Genomic DNA, 19629 nt, shown 5'->3' on the forward strand with positions numbered 1-19629 from the left:
CACTATACATTTTGTATTGTTTCTGTCCTGTCTTTGTTTATTGTACAGTTATTGTACAGTTAACATTATAGTATTTCATAGCATTGTATAGTTAGTAATTAGTACCATTTTATCCCTTAATTTTACCGAAATTTAGCACATTATTTATTTGTAATTCCTAGTTTTAAATCATAAATCACATAAAGATATGTTTTTTATATTCTTATGATTACACCAAGGGGTGCTTGGGTGAAGCAGCATTTTTATTACGCTGTAAACTGTTGTATTGACAATAAAGCTCTTGTTCAGTTTAGACCATATACCTCCTTTCCAGTCAGAATCTGAACATGCTATTAGCCATTTAAAGCCCGAACCGTGAAATGATTGCCGGAAAAATCAATTTTTTTAAACGGAGTGTTTATTAAACCTTTTGGCATTTTAAAAAATGTTTGGCTTTTCTGGACAATTTGTTGGTTAAAGATTTATTCTGCAATTTATTTGTGTTTTTTTAGGGGGGGGGGGGGGGGGGGAATCACACATGTAAAAGTAAAAAAAAGTCATGTATGTACATGACACACTTGGAGTTAAGAGGTTAGTAGCTGGAGAACTGAGTTAGCAGAAAGGGTTACTTTTGTTATTTGTTTCTATTCTCTCATCATTTTTTAAATGAGGTGTCTTCATAGAGTTTCTTTTGTTTAAAGTACGAATGACCCATTTTCCCTTCACCGGAACATAAAGTCTTGGCTTTCCCTTTGTGAGTTCTCCTTAACCAGATGTGTCTCTACATGGTTCGAACGTGTGAGTATGATGGTGATCCTTTTGAACTGTGTTACCCTGGGAATGTACCAGCCCTGTGAGAACATCGACTGCTCCTCAGACCGATGCCAGATACTACAGGTACAACGCAAACGTGCACGAAATCCACCCCTAGCTTGTAGCAACATCCCATATAGTCTCAAAGGAAACTGTATGTGTGCTCTTAACAGTGCCTTGTGTGTGTGTGTGTGTGTGTGTGTGTGTGTGTGTGTGTGTGTGTGTGCTATTTTGTTTTTATGCAATCATTTCATATGAATTCTACTTCCTATGGACACATGAACATGTGGTTCTGATAAAAATATGTTTGATCCCATAGACGTCTGTTAAGTAAAGCAATACAGACTCTTTTCTTTTGCTGCTTGGAGACGAGTTGTGTTTAGATGCATAGTCTCTCTCATGAGGTCCATTCTGAGCCAGGAAAATCCCTCTGATAACATAAATATTCCTTTTAAAGTGATGTATGAGCTACAGGTGTTGAGGGACCTCTTTAAAGGGTCCTAAAAGTCAAAGGGACCAGTTAGACTGGTTTATGTTCTGTATATTTGATTCGAATCGCACGGTCATATTGCAGAAAAGAAGATAGAAACACACACTGATACATCCAAACTCAGCTTTATCCCAACCTTACCTCATTTGCCCATCATGCTCTTCTTCCCCCCATGCTGGGCACTGTACCTGCTTGCACTGACTCACTGCTAGCTTGCGGTCTTTATGCTGCAGCGAGCATGACTCTGTCATGTATGGCACCTCTGCAGCTTCACTTATCATTTGGCAGGACACCGAATCTCTTCTCACTTATGTCAAAGGTGGCTCGAGTGGGTATAACATCTGTGCTAGAGCCTGCGCGCATATGCCTTCCGTCTGCCGGGGCAAAGAGCTTGCTGAATCACACGCAATGCACACGAGGCACTGCACACATCATATAGCATAGCAGCAAACGTAGACGCACACAGTAGATTGATTCAAGTGTCTGTGGGGGGGTGGGGGGGTTGTTGAGTTGGATCTAATAGAATTTCTCCTCCAAGTATCTATAGACCCTATTCAGTATGAGCATGGATTTAGTGGGCTACAGCCCCACAGTCAATACGCTGCTCTCAGAAAATCTAGTGTTCAATAACATGATCTCCATGCTGGCTCAGCAGCGAAATCTATAAGCTCTAACAAATGTGGGCTGAGAGACCTTTGGAGGCTTAGGTGGCCACTAGCAGGCATTGTTGGATGATGGATGAGTGCAAGTCCATTGTTGTGCAAAAGTGTTGAGCTACCCCTCCTCTCTTTGGAATTTTTTGAAAACGCAGATTTTTCTATTTGTTTGGGCCTTTCATCCACACGTAAACGGCGTTATCGATCACTGAAAATGGAGATTTTTAAAAACTCCGTTTTTGCGTTTAAGTGTGGACGAGGAAAATGGGGATTTACTCATGCAGCATCAAAGTCGTCTTCACTCAGGATAGAGACAAAATGCTGTTGCTGTTAATCTGACTATCTGCAGTTTTTACACACGCAGTTACTGTCCCTCCATTTAGAAAGACAGAGGTGTGACATAGCAAACTTCTACACTGGGGGTTCGGGGAGGGGAATGAAAAAATAAAGTCAGATGTTTTAGAGAGTTGCAGAAATGGCACGAGACATAAGTGCTTTTCACCATTTGCTAAAGTCTCCCTTGGGTTAGCAAACATTACCGAAGGTAGCACCACATCCATCTTTCCAGCAAAGGTCAAGGTTGGAAAGTCTGACCACTCCTCATTAGTAAGCTGGTCTGGCATACCTGCACTAAATAGGATGCATGTTTTCAGCAGCAAACAAGTCAGGAAACAAAGATCCACCTTAATGGTTCAGATTTGGATCACGTCGCTTGCAGTACGTCGCTCTGAAAATCAAATTACAGGCAACACTGAGCGTGTCAGTTTGTCTCTAATCCCCCAGTATGAACAGAAAGGAGCTCCAGCTAATCTAGGCTTTTTGCACACAACAGCATCGACGAGCTGAATTCTTGGATTTGTTTAAGTGTGTTTTTCTTTTCTTTTTTTATTAGATGCTTGATAAAAGCTATGTGAGGTGTGAGGATTTCGACGTGAGGCTTACCTCTGATTACTGCGCAGAATAATTGTTTTCCATTACTTCACCTTTTAAGGAAACCTGTTGATTTGAGCTTGACGGCATTTGGATGATGTCATGGAAGAAGCGTCTTTGCTGCCATCAGTTTGCTTTTCACACACAACATCATCTTACTGTGTGCAGACAAACAGTCTGTCTCATTCATCAGGAAATCTGTTAAATTTGTGCTTGTACATTAGGCATGTTACATTTAGAGGAAATATGTACTGTATAATGGATCTTTAGAGCTGTTGCTAAAGCAAACCAAAATACAACAAAATTCATTGATATTGAGTTTTACTGCCTGTTATGGTAAAAGTTATGGACCTGGAACCAATTAATGGAGGATTGTAGAAGAAGTGATAAATCATTTAGCACAAAATGAATAGATGAGTTTATTCAATTGTAGACATAAAGCCTAAAAGGGCCTACGGCCACTCAGAGGATCTAAAAACTGTGTTTATAATTTGTGTCAAAATAAATCTAGTTGGAACCTTAACTTCAATTTTTCTACATGTAGTGTTGATATACTGTATTTTCCACACTATAAGGCGCACTTAAGATCCTTAAATTTTCTCAAAAAACGACAGTGCGCCTTATGTATGAATTCTGGTTGTGCTTGCTGACCTCGAACCGATTTTATGTGGTACACGGCGCTCAAACATCTGTCAAAACATGTTTTAGTGTGACTTTGGTAAGCAAGAAGCTGCACCGCTTGATGGATTGTGGGAGCATTACGGCTACTGTAGTCAGGAGACTCGCGGAGTGATCTGGGTCCTAAACTCCGTCTGTTCAGGTCTCAAAGTCAAACGAACACTGCACACTGTGAGTTAAAAACTGCCTAAATTCTTTCATCTTTAATAAAATGATCAGAGTTGCTGCTTCACCAGGTGTAACAAATAAGTTTAACATCCATGAAAACAGAATCTATTAAATTTAGCAGAGTTAGAAGTTAGCAGGAAGTTAGCTCGCTAGTTTCCACCTAAACATGATATACCATGTTCTGACTGAGGGATTTCTGAAAAAATTAAAATGTACAGCTCTGCTATCACTTCCAACATAAATGAAAACTAAACAGGCATTTGCCAAGTGGTTTTATTTATTTATCCGTGCATGTGTGTGTGTGTGTGTGTGTGTACATTTGCATCTGCTTGTCTATGAGATGCAAGGCCTTTTCACACACATGCATTGTTTATTTAATGTAATCCGTTTTTCAGTGTTAAACCTATAAAGAAATGACGATTCTCCTGGTCACCGTTTCCATGAAACTTAAAAAAACAGGCAAAAAAAAAAAGAATTATGAGTTCAAACGATGATTAAAGTCAGTTAGTTTCACTTTTGCACGCTAAATTTAACAGACGTCTCTCTCTGTGATCTTTTTGTTTCCATCCCAACAATGATTCATCATTCCTGCTGCCAAAAGCAGCCAGAAATGACGTTTTTCCTTATGTTTTCCCTTATTAACACCTCGTATCTCTGTTTCTTTTCTGTCAGGCCTTCGATGCGTTCATCTACATCTTCTTTGCTATGGAGATGGTTGTAAAAATGATCGCTCTGGGGATCTTTGGTCGACGCTGTTACCTCGGGGACACGTGGAACAGGCTGGATTTCTTTATCGTCATGGCAGGGTGAGGACCTTCTGTTCCATTTATCTGACTCCTCTTTCCACATCAGGAGACTCACACGGGTGGGAGCGCTGAAGGGTTTTCTCCCAAACACATGTCTTGACAGCTATAACATCAACAACAAAAACAAATAAATAAAATGTAAAAAAATAATAAAGGGAAAGTATGAACTCATGCATTGTGGGTCAATGTAATGCTAATTAAATATACCCAAAGAGCTACACTTAAACATTAGCTGATTCTTTTTCAGTAATTTTCACTGTTCCTCTTCGGTCTGCTAATATAACTTGTAAATGTTTCATTCCACATTTAAACTAGAGCTCTCACACAGAGAGTGTTTGAATTATTCGAAAGTTCAAATATTTAATTATGGTCAATTCTGTTTCGCTTCTGTTTAAAGGCCAGGTTCCAAATCCCTTTTTGGCTCATCCTTTTTTGTCTTCCTCTACAATTCACAATCCACTGTGCTGCGATGCGTAGCCAATCAAGTCGGTGTTACAAATGTAACATGGCAGTGGGTATTAACGTGTGGATAGTAACTGGCTCTCACTTGGGACGTGACTGGCAGTAACACAGTGATGATGCGACTCAGCTGAGCTAATCATCTTAATGGAACCTATTGAATGAGCTGAAATTACCCAGCCACAAATTCTGTCAGGGTTACTGATGTCTCGAAGGGATACCTTTAAATGGTAAAAAAAAAAAAGGTATGAAATATTTTTCTTTGGACAAAGTCAGCCATTAAATGTGTGTGTGCTTTTTTTGTTAACTCTACTGAGCTTTTGTGCAACTAAGGGATTACCGACTCCTGATGCTAATCCTAACCCACTCCAGTGTACCAAGTATAATTTTGTTCACTTGTCTCATTAGTAGTGATTTCCCACTCTCTGCAGCTTAGTTAAATCCCTTGTTATGACCATCTATAATGTTTCTCTTTTAATCGCAGTGAATTGCTCAGTTTCTTGGAGCACTGGTGGTAGAGGTGGGCCAGTCGATCCAGTAGTATTGATACCAACACTGATACTGGTATCGGATCGATACTAACGTGACAGGATCGATACTTTGTGTCTGTCCTCTAAGTTCATGATGTGCTGCACCCTGGTGAACCTTTTTGGATGTATACCCTGTAGCACATTTCAGTAACAGAAGTTGACCCAAAGTGCTTTAGAGACAGGAACATTTATATTTTACATCTCCAAAAAAATCCCAGTTTAAAATATACATGAGAAGTTGAAAAGTTTTGTTTGTGATTGTGTTCAGAATTTGCAAATTGATGATGATGAATCACGAATGACACATTGTTCTCTCCTACATAAGCTGCCTTTACAGGTTAAAAATGTTGGTATTTCTATTGGCAATACAGGCTCTGCATTTACTTGGTAACAGACTTATACCAAAATTTGCAGTGTCGCACAGCACTAGTAGGTTGTGGTTGGGGGCGTTTTGTTTTGTTTTTCTAATTATGTAATGTCTTTTTATTAATATGATCTGACTGAAATGCCAATTTTAGAATAGATGTTTGCATTTGAAAGGACATGACGAGGACACTGCCTGTCTGAAAGTTACAGTTTGTAATGTTAACATTGTCGCCTCTTTCAAAAATATTAAGGATGTTTTTAAAATCTGGTTCATTTAGTTAATTTGGTCTAGAACTGTGGAAGGGCTGTTGCATTTTACCTCTCGTCCGCTTCACACCAAACATTTAAGTTTGGTTATTTTTTTCACCTATTAAAGGGTAATGAACAGCTGATTTGCTAGTCAGTGCTGTCGTATCATGAACAGAGTCAGAGCACATGGTACAACAGCAGGAAATACAATGTTGCTGTACTTTACCTTTTATGGTTTTAGAATTTAGCCATAAAGAGCTCATAATGTCTACACTGCACGTGCAGCTCATATTTAGAGAACAATGGTTGACGGAGACCAAATAGTAGGGCTGGGCGATATGACCCAAAATTCATATCTCGATATTTTTTAGCTGGCTGGCGATATAAGATATATATCTCGATATATTTTTTTAAAGCCATAAAGTAAGAACAAGAAGAGAGTTCTTAGTCAAAGCTGTGTCCCAGATGTCACACAGGCACTTTTATTAACATAGAGCAGATGTACATAAAATTTACTCAAAAATAAATTATGAGCATTTATTAAATAATAATGCTCCATAAATAAAAGAAAACAATGTTGTTTTTGTGCATAACAAAAAGCTCACAATTGTGCAATCAAAATGTAAACTAAAAGACGCTGAGCGTAATAACAAAGAGACAGATTTCACAGCTGCTCTGTTCCCAACTTGTACTGCGTGACTGACAGCCTGGAGTTTGAAATCCGCTTCGCAACCACGTCTCTTAACAGGTGCCATTTATGGTCCTTATACACAGTAGGGTAATATTACGTTGAAGCACAGTACGTATCACTCCGCGAGGCTCAGCCGTAATCCTCCGACAATCCATCAAGCGGTGCAGCTCCGTAGCTGACCAAAGTCGTACTAAAACATTTTTGACAGATTGCTGAGCGCCGTGTTCCGCATAAAATCGGTTCGCGGCCATCAAGCACAACCAGAATTCATACATTAGGTGCGCTGTCAACTTTTGAGAAAATGAAAGGATTTTAGTCCGTGCAGCACCTCTGGGCTGCATGGCGTTAGCGTGGTTAGCTCGTTAGCGTGGTTAGCTAGCTAACACATTGACGCCGTCCAGCCCCACGCACAGGGCGATGCGCAGTAACTCGTTAACGGAGATTTGCCGTGTCCATCTTGTCGCTTCCTGCAGGTGAAGCGATGGGGGAGGAGGGGGAGTTGTGTTCAGTGAAGGAGAGGCGAGGCCGAGTAACGTTGCGTAGAGACGGAAGTGGACGAAAGAGAGGCAAACTTGCGGCTCCACAAGTATAATTATAACGTAACATAGACTATATCGATATAAAGGATATTGTCAGATCTTATATCTCGTATAAAAATATATCGATATTTTTTAAAAACTCGATATATCGCCCAGCTCTACCAAATAGTGACATCTGTTGTTAAAGACGGATACGATAACGGCCAAAATGAAAATTATGATTATTTTGGACATTAGTGAGATCATGATTATTTATCTCAGTTATTGGTTGATTTGTTGAATTGTGCGTAAACATTTTTTCAGCCCTGCTTTTTCACCTAAAGTCGGTGAAACTCATACAATAAAAATAAAGGCAAATACAAAAACTGTACCAAGATTTTACTCAAAATTAATTTTCTGTATTACTTTCACTTTCTACATTATGCTACACTCCTGTTAATAAAACCATCTCTCCACACAGAAGGCCTGATCACCTGGTCTCTTAGAAGCAAAATATAAAATCTCTCTCTATTCCCCTCTTTGTCATGTTGTATACAGCACAGCTATTGGAAAAGTAATTGCTTGAGGAGATAATATGGCTTTTGTCCAGTGACTATTTTTCCTGAAGCCTTTGCTACTGAGAGTATTTAGTGTATACTTATCTTTGGCCATTATGTTGGTGATTTCAGTACATCTTTGTGAGATGGATCAATATGCGGACGTGCCACACGGGCTCGCATTTGTGGAGTTCTGTGCTGATGTTGGGTGATTCCTGTTAGCAGCCATTGCGTTGGTTTTCTTGGACGTGTGTTTGTAGTGTGCTTTCAGGTGGTAGGATAGCTCCAAACAATGAACGGTATTCCGAAGGACAAGCTCTTCACCTTCAGCTGTATCTGTCTTTTAATTTAGCATTAGTAGGACAGACTACAGCAACAAACATGGTGCATAGTGCAGGTAACAGCTGTGATTGGCACATATAGTGCATGCTCATTGTCAGGCAGTGACTTAGGAACCAACTTGATGTGATGAAGCACGCATTGTCACTATTGGTCTATTGCGTTCATTTAATCATGGGAAGCCAAAATTTGATTAATATCTGCTTATCTCCTGACACAGTGGGACATAATGGTTTCTAAGTGACTGATGCTGTGATACATATTAAAAAATTATGATAGCTTTTAATAAACAGCTATAGCTCAGGAGGTGAAACGTGGTTGTATACTAGCTAAAAGGTTGGTGGTTCAATCCCTGTTTTCTTGGGCAAGATATTGAAGCTAAAGATGCTCCCGGTATGAGTGTGAGTGCGTGTATGAAGGTTAGGAAGCACTTCGATAAAGAAACAGTCCTTGTATTAATACGTGTGTGTGTGTGTAAATGAAGCATGTAGTAGAAAACCCTTTGAGTGCTCAGTCAGTTTACCATTTAATAACACGCTCAGATTTAATAGCTGTTACGCTATTCCATTTATGCTAAGCTTACATCAGCTCTTGCACCTAAAGTTCCTATTGAGCAAAGCCAGATCTTTGTTTTCAGGTCAGCAGTTATAAGGCTCCGGCTCACATTTGACTTTATCAGTTCAAGTTACCATCAGTTAATTATGGGTTTTCTTACATTATTTCAGACAGTACAAAGTTAGACATTTGTTTCTGTATACACACAGAAAGACAAGTAGCAGTTTATTTTTTTTACTGCATCTTGTCATCTGCTCTGATTAAGGCAGCCAATAGTGTTTTATTACATCAGAAGCTGGAGGCCGGGCTACGAAAACATACTATTACAAAATTGAGAAAAATCAAAACTCAGACAACATCAAAGCAACCAAGCAAACAAGGAAATTGACATAACACAAAATCCACTTGAGAGAATATTTACAAGGACAACTTCAAAGTTTCATAAAAATACATGTTATGTACTCAGATTGTATTAACATTAGTCTGTGTTCTTGTTCCAAAAACCAAGAACTTAGCGTTTATACTAACCGGTTAAATTAGCTGGAACCGTGCTGTTGTCTGTAAGTTAGGGCCACTGCGTTTAGAGGCAATCAACAAAGGAGCTCTGAAACATCTGCTTCCTGCTGAATTTCACTGTGTAATCCACAAAGAGCAGCAGTCACATTAGAAATGATTGTGAGTTGTGATTCTTTTCTCCACGATTAGTCGTAGGGATTCCCCAACTGCAGAGTCTAATCCTAACCCTCTACAATGTAGGTATAGACTTGTACTTCAATGAGTACTTTTTAGTTTCTTACTAAGATTACATTTCATAGCCTGTACTTTTTAACATTTACTTGAGTAAAGACACTGCATTAGCACTTCAACTTTTAGTTGAGTATTTCAAACACAGGTATCTGCACTTCTACTTAAATGAAGCCACATCATTTCCTTAAAGATTAATAAAGTAGCATTCTGATTCTGATAAAGAATGTCTGTATTTTTGGCACCACTGGCCACAGAACATTGAAGTATGCTTAATTACACTTTCCTGTCCACAGGGTGGTACATTCTAAATTACAGTATTCACACGGTGCCAATGCTATATAATTAAGGATGCAGACTCAAAACTCTAAAAGTCCTAACTTCAGTAGATCCAGTCACTAAATAGGAAGTTTTCACAAAGGTATATAACAGCTAGGTGCCCCTAACAGCTGCACGTGATTAAGTGTGATCAGAAATCTTGGCACTTTGCTGATCTGAAGCATTCAGGCCTCACAATGCACCCTGGTGCCGAATGTGACGAAACAGCAAACAAACAACAAACTGTTTGAAACAAAAAAGGAAGAATCAAGGTTCCTGTGACCCAGTCAAAGTACAAATCTCAGCTGGACTAAAATGATTTGGTGGGACCTTAAGAGATCTGCGAATAAATGAATGGCCGCCAGTGGGCCATAATTCTTGCATAACGATGTGAGAGGCTTACATAGTCTTACAGGGCAGGATTATTTCAACTTATTGCTGAGGAAGTGCTTCTACAAGTTACTGAATCATGGGCTGTACTTGGTTTTTCCCAGGACCGCATGGAGTCCTGTTAAAAGTTTCTGCTTCACATCACTTTTGTAAAATGGGTTCCATCAGTTTGTCAGCTCCATTATGAGTAACTGTACCTGTTAGTCATACTTTGACAAGCTTCTCAAAATGTTACAATGAGTACAGACCAGCTTGAAAACAATAGTTCACGTTTAAAACTAAATAACCTGTACCTATACCCACTGCCTTTATTATATTTTTGTGTTTCTGTGGGTCCCAAATTATTTTTTGTGTGACCGTCTTTATTTTTTAATAGTCTTTCTCAAAAAATTAATAATCCAAAGAGCAAATAATCCAAAATACAAAAGATTTGTACAAAACAACAAAAAAGTTGATTCTCTTTGTGTTGGAATCCATGCTTATATCGTTGAAAGTTCCTATTACTAATGCATGCCAGTCTTCCTACTTACTTAATGTACTTTAGTTACACTATTATAGGAATTGTAAGTATTTTTTTTACAAATAATTGAAGATATCATGCTCACTAATACTTTAAATTGCTAAATTCAGTCAAATTGTAGCTTTCTGCCATAAAGTTTCCTTTTGTGGCTTTTTAATTTCCTCTGCATTCATCCTCTCCTTTTTTGATTTTCACTTTCAGAGAATGGGGCCAATTTTTCATTCGGTTTCACTGAAATAGTTTCTCCAGATTTTCCAGCTTTACAGTCACTGGCCCTGAGGCTACAGAAGATTCTGCTTCCACCATCGAGCTTCCTTTTAATATTTGATCTAGTCCTTTTTTCCTCAAATCCAAAAAATCAGCACACAATGCCTCATCATCATTTCTTTGCATCAGCCCGCAATGTTCATGCATGCATGGTATGGAAGAGATACTGCCATCATCACCAATTACTCCCTAGTCGTGCGTCCACCACATGCAGCGTGCTTAGCGACAAGGAGGAGGGGGGACATGATAAAACGTTGCACCCCTGGGAACTAGTTTACTGCAAACACAAACAGTAGGCGAGCTGCAGGGAAGGGATTAGGAGCAGTGTGAGGCTCACACCAGGCTCAGCTTAGCTTGCCTGTAGAGCTGAACCCTGCACACAGTTAGTGAGGGAATATTGTTCGAACTGCATGTTTTTGTGTGTTGACTGCTCTTGGTAGATGCCAAAATTAGTCCAAAAGTTGCCTTTTTATAAACTCTCTTTAATAACCCCTTGCTCCAACTACATGCCTCCATTAGTGATGTGAAAGGCTGCAGGCAATCATCTTGTGTAAAAGATGTATTTTTATGAGGAAATGTTCTGTACATTGATATATAGCTAAAGAATAAGCTCCTCAAACACAAAATCGACTCTTAAAAGTGTCTAAAGTTAAGCTTGCAAACCTTTCTTCACTTGTGAAAACCAGTTGGCAGGCTTTGAAGGGCAAATTGATAATAGATTGATTTGTGCACATGCATGCAGTGATGCCTCTTCTTTCACTCCTACTATGCCACATTTAAAACCTATTACTGTATAAAATAGTGCTGAATACAGTGAAGTTTATGAAGCTAGCGTTGGTTTTTAGTCATTTTTCCATTCATCCTTATTCTTTGAGGCCTGGCAGAGCTGAAGTGGTGATGGAAGTCTGCGTATTAAGAGCACTGTATTTTATTTTTCAGTCTATCTGCTGAGAGACAGGAGAAGAAAATTAGCTAGTAGCTAAATCTGGCACATTGTGTTTATTCTGATTAGGCTTGCTGATTAGAGGAATGGTTTATTTGAAGAGTTTTAGCCAGGACAGTGCAGAAATAGTACTGGTGAAGGTTATGATGTCGTGGCCTGATAGATTTGTGGGAGTGGGAGTCTTTTTCACACATAAACGTTAGTCATGGATTATCGAATACATACTTCCCTTAGGCAGTAGTTTTCATTTTCATTGCTATGCAGATGAAACCTAAATTTATCTCTGAAACCAGATAAAATAAATCAATTGCCATCATGGAGATTTTTGTTCTCTGCTGTTAAATTCTGAGTTTATTGGAGTTTATTTGGCACTTTTTCTTCTTCATGTATGCTGTATAGTGTTTTATAGTTTATACCTGACAGGTTTTGTTGTTAAGTGTCCTTGTTTCTTGTTCTTCTGCTACTGTGTAATGTGAGTTTAGTGTTTCTATTTTGATCCCTTGCGTTGTAGTCTAGCTTTCCCAGCATCCTTTTGTGTTTTGTCAAGTCCCCAACTCTGTCAGTTACTTGCATTAGGTTATCTTTTTCCATCTTTTTTGTCTTGTGTTTGGTTTCAATTCCTTTAAAAGTTAATTTATTAGTTTCGGCTCCGTCTTTCCACTCTAGTGTGTCATCTATACCTAATTACTTTCTATATCTATTTAAAGCCTCAAGTCGTCTTTGTTCCTTGTTGAGTTGTACTGTGTTCTCGCTTTGCTCATGTCAAGTGTGGTTCCCTGCATTGTTTTTACTCAAATCTCAGATTTTAAGTTTGGTGATAAAACATAGCTTGGCTCTTGGTGGCAGTAATAAAATTTCTTCCAATGAGTGACGCTGATCCTAATTCGTTGCAACGCTGCATTATTCCATTTGCCTAAAGCAGAGTGGACAGTGAGCGTTTGAGAGAATAAAAGAAATACACACTAAAGCAAATGAATGCATTAGCATTAGCATTATACAAGGTTGTCTTTACTGACTTAATGGCATCTGTCTCGTGTCTATTGTTCAGCATTAAAGTTTTTTTTCACTCACATGAGGAATGTGTTTGTCTGTAGAAAACTAAAGCTGGGTGCACACCTCACAAATGTCAGACTGATCATGATTGTGATTTGAGTGTATTGACTGATTCGGCTGAGCTAGATTGGGTCCTTTCCAGGTTTAGTTGATGTTAGCAGTTGACAGGTTAAGGAATTGAGTGTGTGGTTTAAGTGTAAAATAATTTCTCTCCTCCTCAACCTAGCCCTCATTAATCAAGCTGGAGTTTCTAACCAAAATTGTTTAGATTTCTGCTTTAAATGTAACTGGATTACTAAAGCTGTAATTTTCTCCATCGCGGCCCATGTAAGAGGTGAAGTGTATGCTTCAGTGTGAGCGTATCCTTCTGCGATAATGTGTTTTTAGGGATAATGTTAGAGAGGTTATCGGTGAACGCAGGCTGAGCTTTGTACCTCCTCTCTCAGGATACATTTAGTCTCTCAGCTCCATGTCCTCTATCTGTCTCTAGCAGTCAGCCAAGGAAGCATGACAGGAGGTAAAAACATGCTGTGTTTTGAGGATACGACAAGGGAAAAAGAAGAGATATCAAAGCTAAATGTCAGGGTTCATAAATTTACACATTTTACACTTTAAAAGCATTTCTTTAAAACCCATGTTTCTCAGGCTCTTGCAGGTTTACTTGACTGTTGTTCCAAACTTAGTTGAAATGCTCCTGTCAAGTCATCAGTTTGCTAATTGCTTAGTAGTGTGACTGTTGCTCAAGCTACAGATGTTTGCATGATTATCTCCTGATGTAAAAAGCTGCACACTTTCACTTGCTAAGACATTAGCCCCAGAAGTTTTAATGAGCCTATGTTCCAACTGACTGCCAAACTGCTTAGATTTTGTCTGGTCTTTAAGGTAGAACTGGAAGATTCGTTTCTATAACTTTATGTGGTCTGATGCTTCACTTACACTGGACTTTTCCTGAGTTGTGGTGGTTCCTTGCCAATAGCACCACTAACAGTTAATGGTGGAATATCTAACGGGGAAGAATTTTCACAACCTGAGTTGCATCCTAATATACTACCAGTCAAATTCGGTAGACCCTTTCCTGGCACGGTGCATGGCTATGTGCTTGATTTTATGCAGTTATGCAATTGGATGAAAACACCTAAATTCAAAGATTAGGAGGTGTGGCACAATACTTTTGTCCATATAGTGGACAAACCGAGCTGAATGAGCTTGTGAGGCCCCAAGGCTGGATTTTGTGTTTCCTACCTGTTGCAGTTTAGAGACGTCTCATAACCACCATACTGTGAAAGGAATCTGTACAACATAGCTATTTCATATAGTCAATAAAATGTATGTCTGTCTAACATAATAACACTTACATCTAGGCAACATATTTGCTGTTGTTTGTATGGTTTAGTGGTTGGTTTTAGTTGAAGGAGCTCCTGAGATACTTGCATCAGCCTCCATCTACAGTGACAGCTGTGTCACGATGGTCAGATTATACTTGTCTAAACAAAGTTTCCCATTCTTTGGTCTTGCCATCTGTTTCTCACACTTCACATATTACAAATATGTAAAGCTTTGTTTTGTACGCAGTAGATTTAGAAACTGTGTAACAAGCGTATGTTTGCATTATACATCAGCCGTCTCCCCCGTGACATACACTGAAAGGTGGCAAACCGTACACTGGTAAGCACAGCAGATGGGAGGCCATAATTGATTCTTATTTGCATTGACATGACTATATTTATACATATAGTCATGCCATATATATCACATGTTCGCCCTCTCGTTTGACTGAAATATGAGCTGTCCACTGTTAACTTTTCTCTCTTAAAAATGACTTAGCTTTTTTTTTTCCTGGGTTTACAGTTACATAAACACAATAAAAACTTTATGATGTGATGGAACATCATGTCACCCAAGGAAGCAAGCATCTATTCTTCTAGTACAACAATCCATCAGTAAATCTAAAGACTGGCAAAGGTATAGCGTTCAGTGTTGTTGAAAGAATTTCAAAGTGAAAGTGCTGCAGAGAGATACTCATTCATCTATTTGTGCTTTTTGTTGTTGTTCATTTCTTCTCACAAGGATATTTCTATTGATGCAAACATGAGTCAGGTGGCTTAGTAATAGAAAAACCAGCAAGTATAAAGAAAAAAGCTGTTGGGTTGTGAGGTTCCATTAATCAGATAAAACTCATTGCAGACATCTACCAGACTGGGATATGTTGAGTTTGGAAGATGGGTCTATGCTTTAAACTTTATGCCATGTCTCTTTTGAGACATTGTGAGTGATTTTGCCAGTGCACTGCTATTTATTTATGTTTTAGTGTTGATACAGCTCACACCGATGGAAAGAGATTCACGATAATCATTAAAACTCAAATCACTTTTATCTGTATTATCAATATGTTTGCTTCCTACATTATATTTACCCGATACAGTGTGCAAGCTTGAGCAGCTTTAGATGTTTAGATTCTTTTCCACCACACAGTATCATCAGAGAGGCGTCTAATCCCAAATCCTTTCTGCAGCATGACCCCAAACATAGGGCTAGAGTCATGAAGAACTTTGTTCAGCATCAAGAAGTGCTGCGACAGATGGCCTGTCCCCCGCAGAGGCCTTATCTCCACATCATGGAGTCAGTCTGGGATTACATGAAGTAACGCAGGAACAGTTTTGCCAATGAACTGTCGCAATAAACAAGACCAGTTGATTGTTATTATTATTGTTGTTGTTGCTGTATTCATGCAGGTAAGCTAACTGAAAGTTTTACTTTGGTGATGGTTGTTCTAATTAACATTAATATAACTAAGTTCAAAATCAATCATTTCTCTTTGATATCAGTTTGATTTCAGGGTAATCAGAATGTTTCTATTTCTAAATTGAAGGCTGCTGAGGAGCAAAAATAATCTAGTTACTCTGTTCATGCTCATGAACATATGATAATATAATCAAGGCTTTGCCAAACCTGTGAAACAGTCTATTCCTCTTTACTGAATCTGTCTTCATGCTCTGCAGAGAAATAACTAGTATTTCTATGGTGGGACTCAAACATGGGGTGAACAGTCACTTGTTACAGAAACTATACATTCATTTATTTAGCATCTTTAGCTTGCTTCGCTAAGATATAGCTAGTATAAGGAGGTATGTAATGTATAATGTATGATCTTGCTTTAAACTTGACCTTCTGAAAACTATCAAGGACTAGGTGGGACTTTGATGAGACACCCCAAAGCCAAAGGGGTGAAGGCGAACAGCTGAATGAGAGACTTAAACACCCAAAAGGATTTCAGGCACCAAAAACTAGTTCATAAAGTTTAGACACCATAAATGACTTGGTTAGCTTTAGGTACCAACAGTATTAGAGTTGGTCCCTGAAACTACTCAGAATGTTGTAAAATGATTGTTTTGTGAATTTTCTAAACCCATATTTTATTCACAGTAGAACATGAAAATCTTTTTCGAGCCGTGCTTTATTGTTTCCTAGAATTGAACATTTTCTCAGTTTAAGGATTTTATTTAGTTCTGTGTTCTGTTGTGAAGAAAATGTTTTTTCTGTTTTTATTGACACAACATTTTTTTTTTTTTTGAAATATGGTTGGAATTTTCATTCGAAATGCTCTTACTCTGAGTAAAAACTGTATCACTGTTGCCACAGACCCAGCATATCATAGCATGAATTCAAAATATCCCATAGAATGAGAATGTACTGGAAAAAACCCACAGCATGGTCCTATAACTTAAGAGTCAAAGCTCTCATTTACTTAGCACTATTACCTAGTTGCAGCCATTAGTCAATAAAAGTGTTTTTTTTAAAGAATTAAGAAACAAAAGCAGCTATTTCTTATTTATTTTTTTAACACAAAGTATACATTGCAGCTTCTATTTTGTACCAATCATATAATAGACTAAGAAAAGCGCACAAAGAGAATGACACAAGCTCAAATTAACATCAAATAATGTCATATGATATGACCTGACATACTAATTCAGTACATGTGCAATCTTTTCAGTGTACAAACAGGGGTACTGCTCTATACGTATTTTAATCAGGCACTTTCACATTAACACTGCACAGCTGGTGCTACAGGTGTCGTCAGATCAGTATACTGTAATTAGTTTAATTTGGAAATGACTCATGTGATTAGTGAGCTAATGATCCTCAATAGCTTTTGACACAAAGAGTACAGTAAATGAATCGTGTGAATCTTGTATCACAGAGCATCAACTCTCTAAACAGACATATGTATGTTCAGAGCTGATAGCATATCATTAATATATTTGTAGTTTATGCTTTACAGTTGACTTTACTTCCATATTACTGCTTCTGGACTGACATATTTAAATCCATAAGTATCATATATTTCATGCATTTCGAGTGACCCATGTTTGCACAAGTCTTTGTGGGGTTGAGTGTAAAGTGAGAACAAACCTGTGCACAGCTTTTCAGTCAACTGGTACTAAGAAGCAAAATATACAGAACCAGGTCAATGACTCATTGACAGTAGTTTTGCCTCTGTGCAGCACCACAGTGGATTTTAAATCAAACAAGATGTAACTGAGGTGCAAACCTTAAGCTTTAATCCAAGGGGTTTAACAAAAGTGTTGCATTAATCGTTTCACAGTTCTAATGATTTCAACACAAAATCCTCCATTTTCACAGGTTGAATTGTAATTGGACAAATTAACTTAATTTTAAGTATAAGGATTTTTTTTTTTCTGCCTGTCCCATTTGGTTCTTTAGCCATCAGAATTGTTGTCTGAAGACCAACAAGGATACCCAATGGATTTACTTTGCCAAATGGATCATCGTGGCATTGCCGTATTGGTCCATTTGGTCGATCTTTGTTTTTATTATTTATTATATTTTATTTTCAGATGTTACAGACGGGACAGACATGAGTGAGTATCCCTCACTCATGTCTGTCCCGGAAAGGGAGAAAGAAAGAGGAAGGAAAGGGAAAACAGAAGGGGGAGAGGGACAGTGAGAAAGGGGGGAGAAAAGAAATAAAAATCTCCTGGATCACCTGTTGAGAGAGGAATAGAAAACAAGCAAAAAAGACAAAAAAAAACCAAAAACAAAGCAACATACTAAACACAACACCATCGCATTAATCTAGCTAAGTGTAAACAGCAGTAAATACTAAATATTCAATGTTGTTGTGCAGCACGCAGGACAGATGTGCTTCGAAGTAGCAGCCAAGAAAGGTGTAATTTGGGTCTACGAGCAGTGAACACCCGTGTGCATACCTGTGTGGATCAGCGCGCTTGTATTCCAAAGGTTTCTCCATGTAACGATCTGCTAGGGAGTGTGGGGGGGCCACAGCCCTATCCTATAAGGATTATTTTTAATACTTGGATGAATATTTTTGTAATCAATAGAGTCTAGGTCACCTGATTTCACCCGATGTTGTGTTTCCTTCCTTGAGATACTCTGCCAGGCCTTCAGTTGTTGCTTGTTTGTGGCTCTCCCTGCCTTCAGTTTTCTCTTCAGTAACTGAAAAGCAAGCTCTACACGGTAGAGATCAGATGGCTGATTTAAGAAAAAAACATTTCTTTGCCTTGAGAAACTCGTGGGCTGCTTTTGCAGCATGCTTTGGGTCATTATATATTTCCACTGTGACGTGCTGTCTGATCGGCTTTGCAGCATTTGGATGAATCTGAGCAGAGAGTGTCAGTCTGTACACTTCAGACAGCATCCTGCCGTCAATAAACTCTAATGACCCGCTTACATGGGCAGCCATACACTGAAAAAAAGGCCATGTTGGATTTACTTGATTCAATAGTGGACATTGGTTGCACACAAATGTTTTGCTTTGGCAGAAACTCAACACAACTTTTTCATATTCAGTAAACCTGTGCATTTTGTGTTCATAAAACGCGATTGAAACATGTTTAGATGAAGTAAGTTGAGCTCTTGGAATATTTTAATCCTTCACAATTTTGTCATTTTATTTCAACACTATTCAATAACTTTTACCCCAATACTACTTGGTGTCTTCATATTACATAATGTTCAACAAAGTCTAGAGTCTGGTTACCATAAAAATTGAATGGATCTACAACAACTAACGTCGCCCTATCTTTATCCTGGTTGCTGGGAAATAACCCTGAAGTGATAGGTTACAAGGCAGGGTACACCCTGGAAAGCTCACAAGTCTATCACAAACAACCATTTGCACTTACATTGACAGGTAATTTAGAATCACCAATTAACCCTAACTGTAACAACTGCATGACTTTTAACTGTGGGAAGAAAGCAGAACACCCAGAGAGAACCAAGTGCAAACTAGCCAGACAGTGGATTTGAACTCAGAATCTTCTTACTGTGAAGCAACAGCACTAACCACCACACCACCAATCCAGATTTAACAAAAGTAGGAAAGCTATGATTTCAAGGTAGTTGTCTGCCTCTTATAACTCCAGTGATTTTCCTGCAGTTTGAAATCTCGTGCGATCTTGTGAATTTCATGAGTTCAGCAACTAACCACTCTTACTAGATTGTATCAGGTCATCTCAACAAGATCAAATTAAGTTGTTGAATTTCGTACAGATTCTTCATGATTTAACTACGTTCATAGAAACATGAAATTATTGTGTTTAAATTACAAGTTAGACTTTTTTAATGT

At 38.5% G+C, this 19629-nt stretch overlaps 1 protein-coding gene across 1 annotated transcript in view; it reads left to right on the forward strand.

The window, feature by feature from the left end:
* Positions 1 to 643: 643 nt before the first annotated feature.
* Positions 644 to 19629, forward strand: part of LOC113024643 (voltage-dependent T-type calcium channel subunit alpha-1I-like) — a 159396-nt gene continuing 140410 nt past the window's right edge. The window contains exons 1-2 of the mRNA XM_026171859.2: positions 644 to 876; positions 4387 to 4520. Coding sequence (XP_026027644.2) covers positions 784 to 876; positions 4387 to 4520 — 227 coding nt within the window. The 5' untranslated portion in view covers positions 644 to 783. The remainder of the gene's footprint in view (positions 877 to 4386; positions 4521 to 19629) is intronic.

This window comes from Astatotilapia calliptera, chromosome 6, assembly GCF_964374335.1.
Source record: "Astatotilapia calliptera chromosome 6, fAstCal68.1, whole genome shotgun sequence".
Taxonomy (NCBI): Eukaryota; Metazoa; Chordata; class Actinopteri; order Cichliformes; family Cichlidae; genus Astatotilapia; species Astatotilapia calliptera.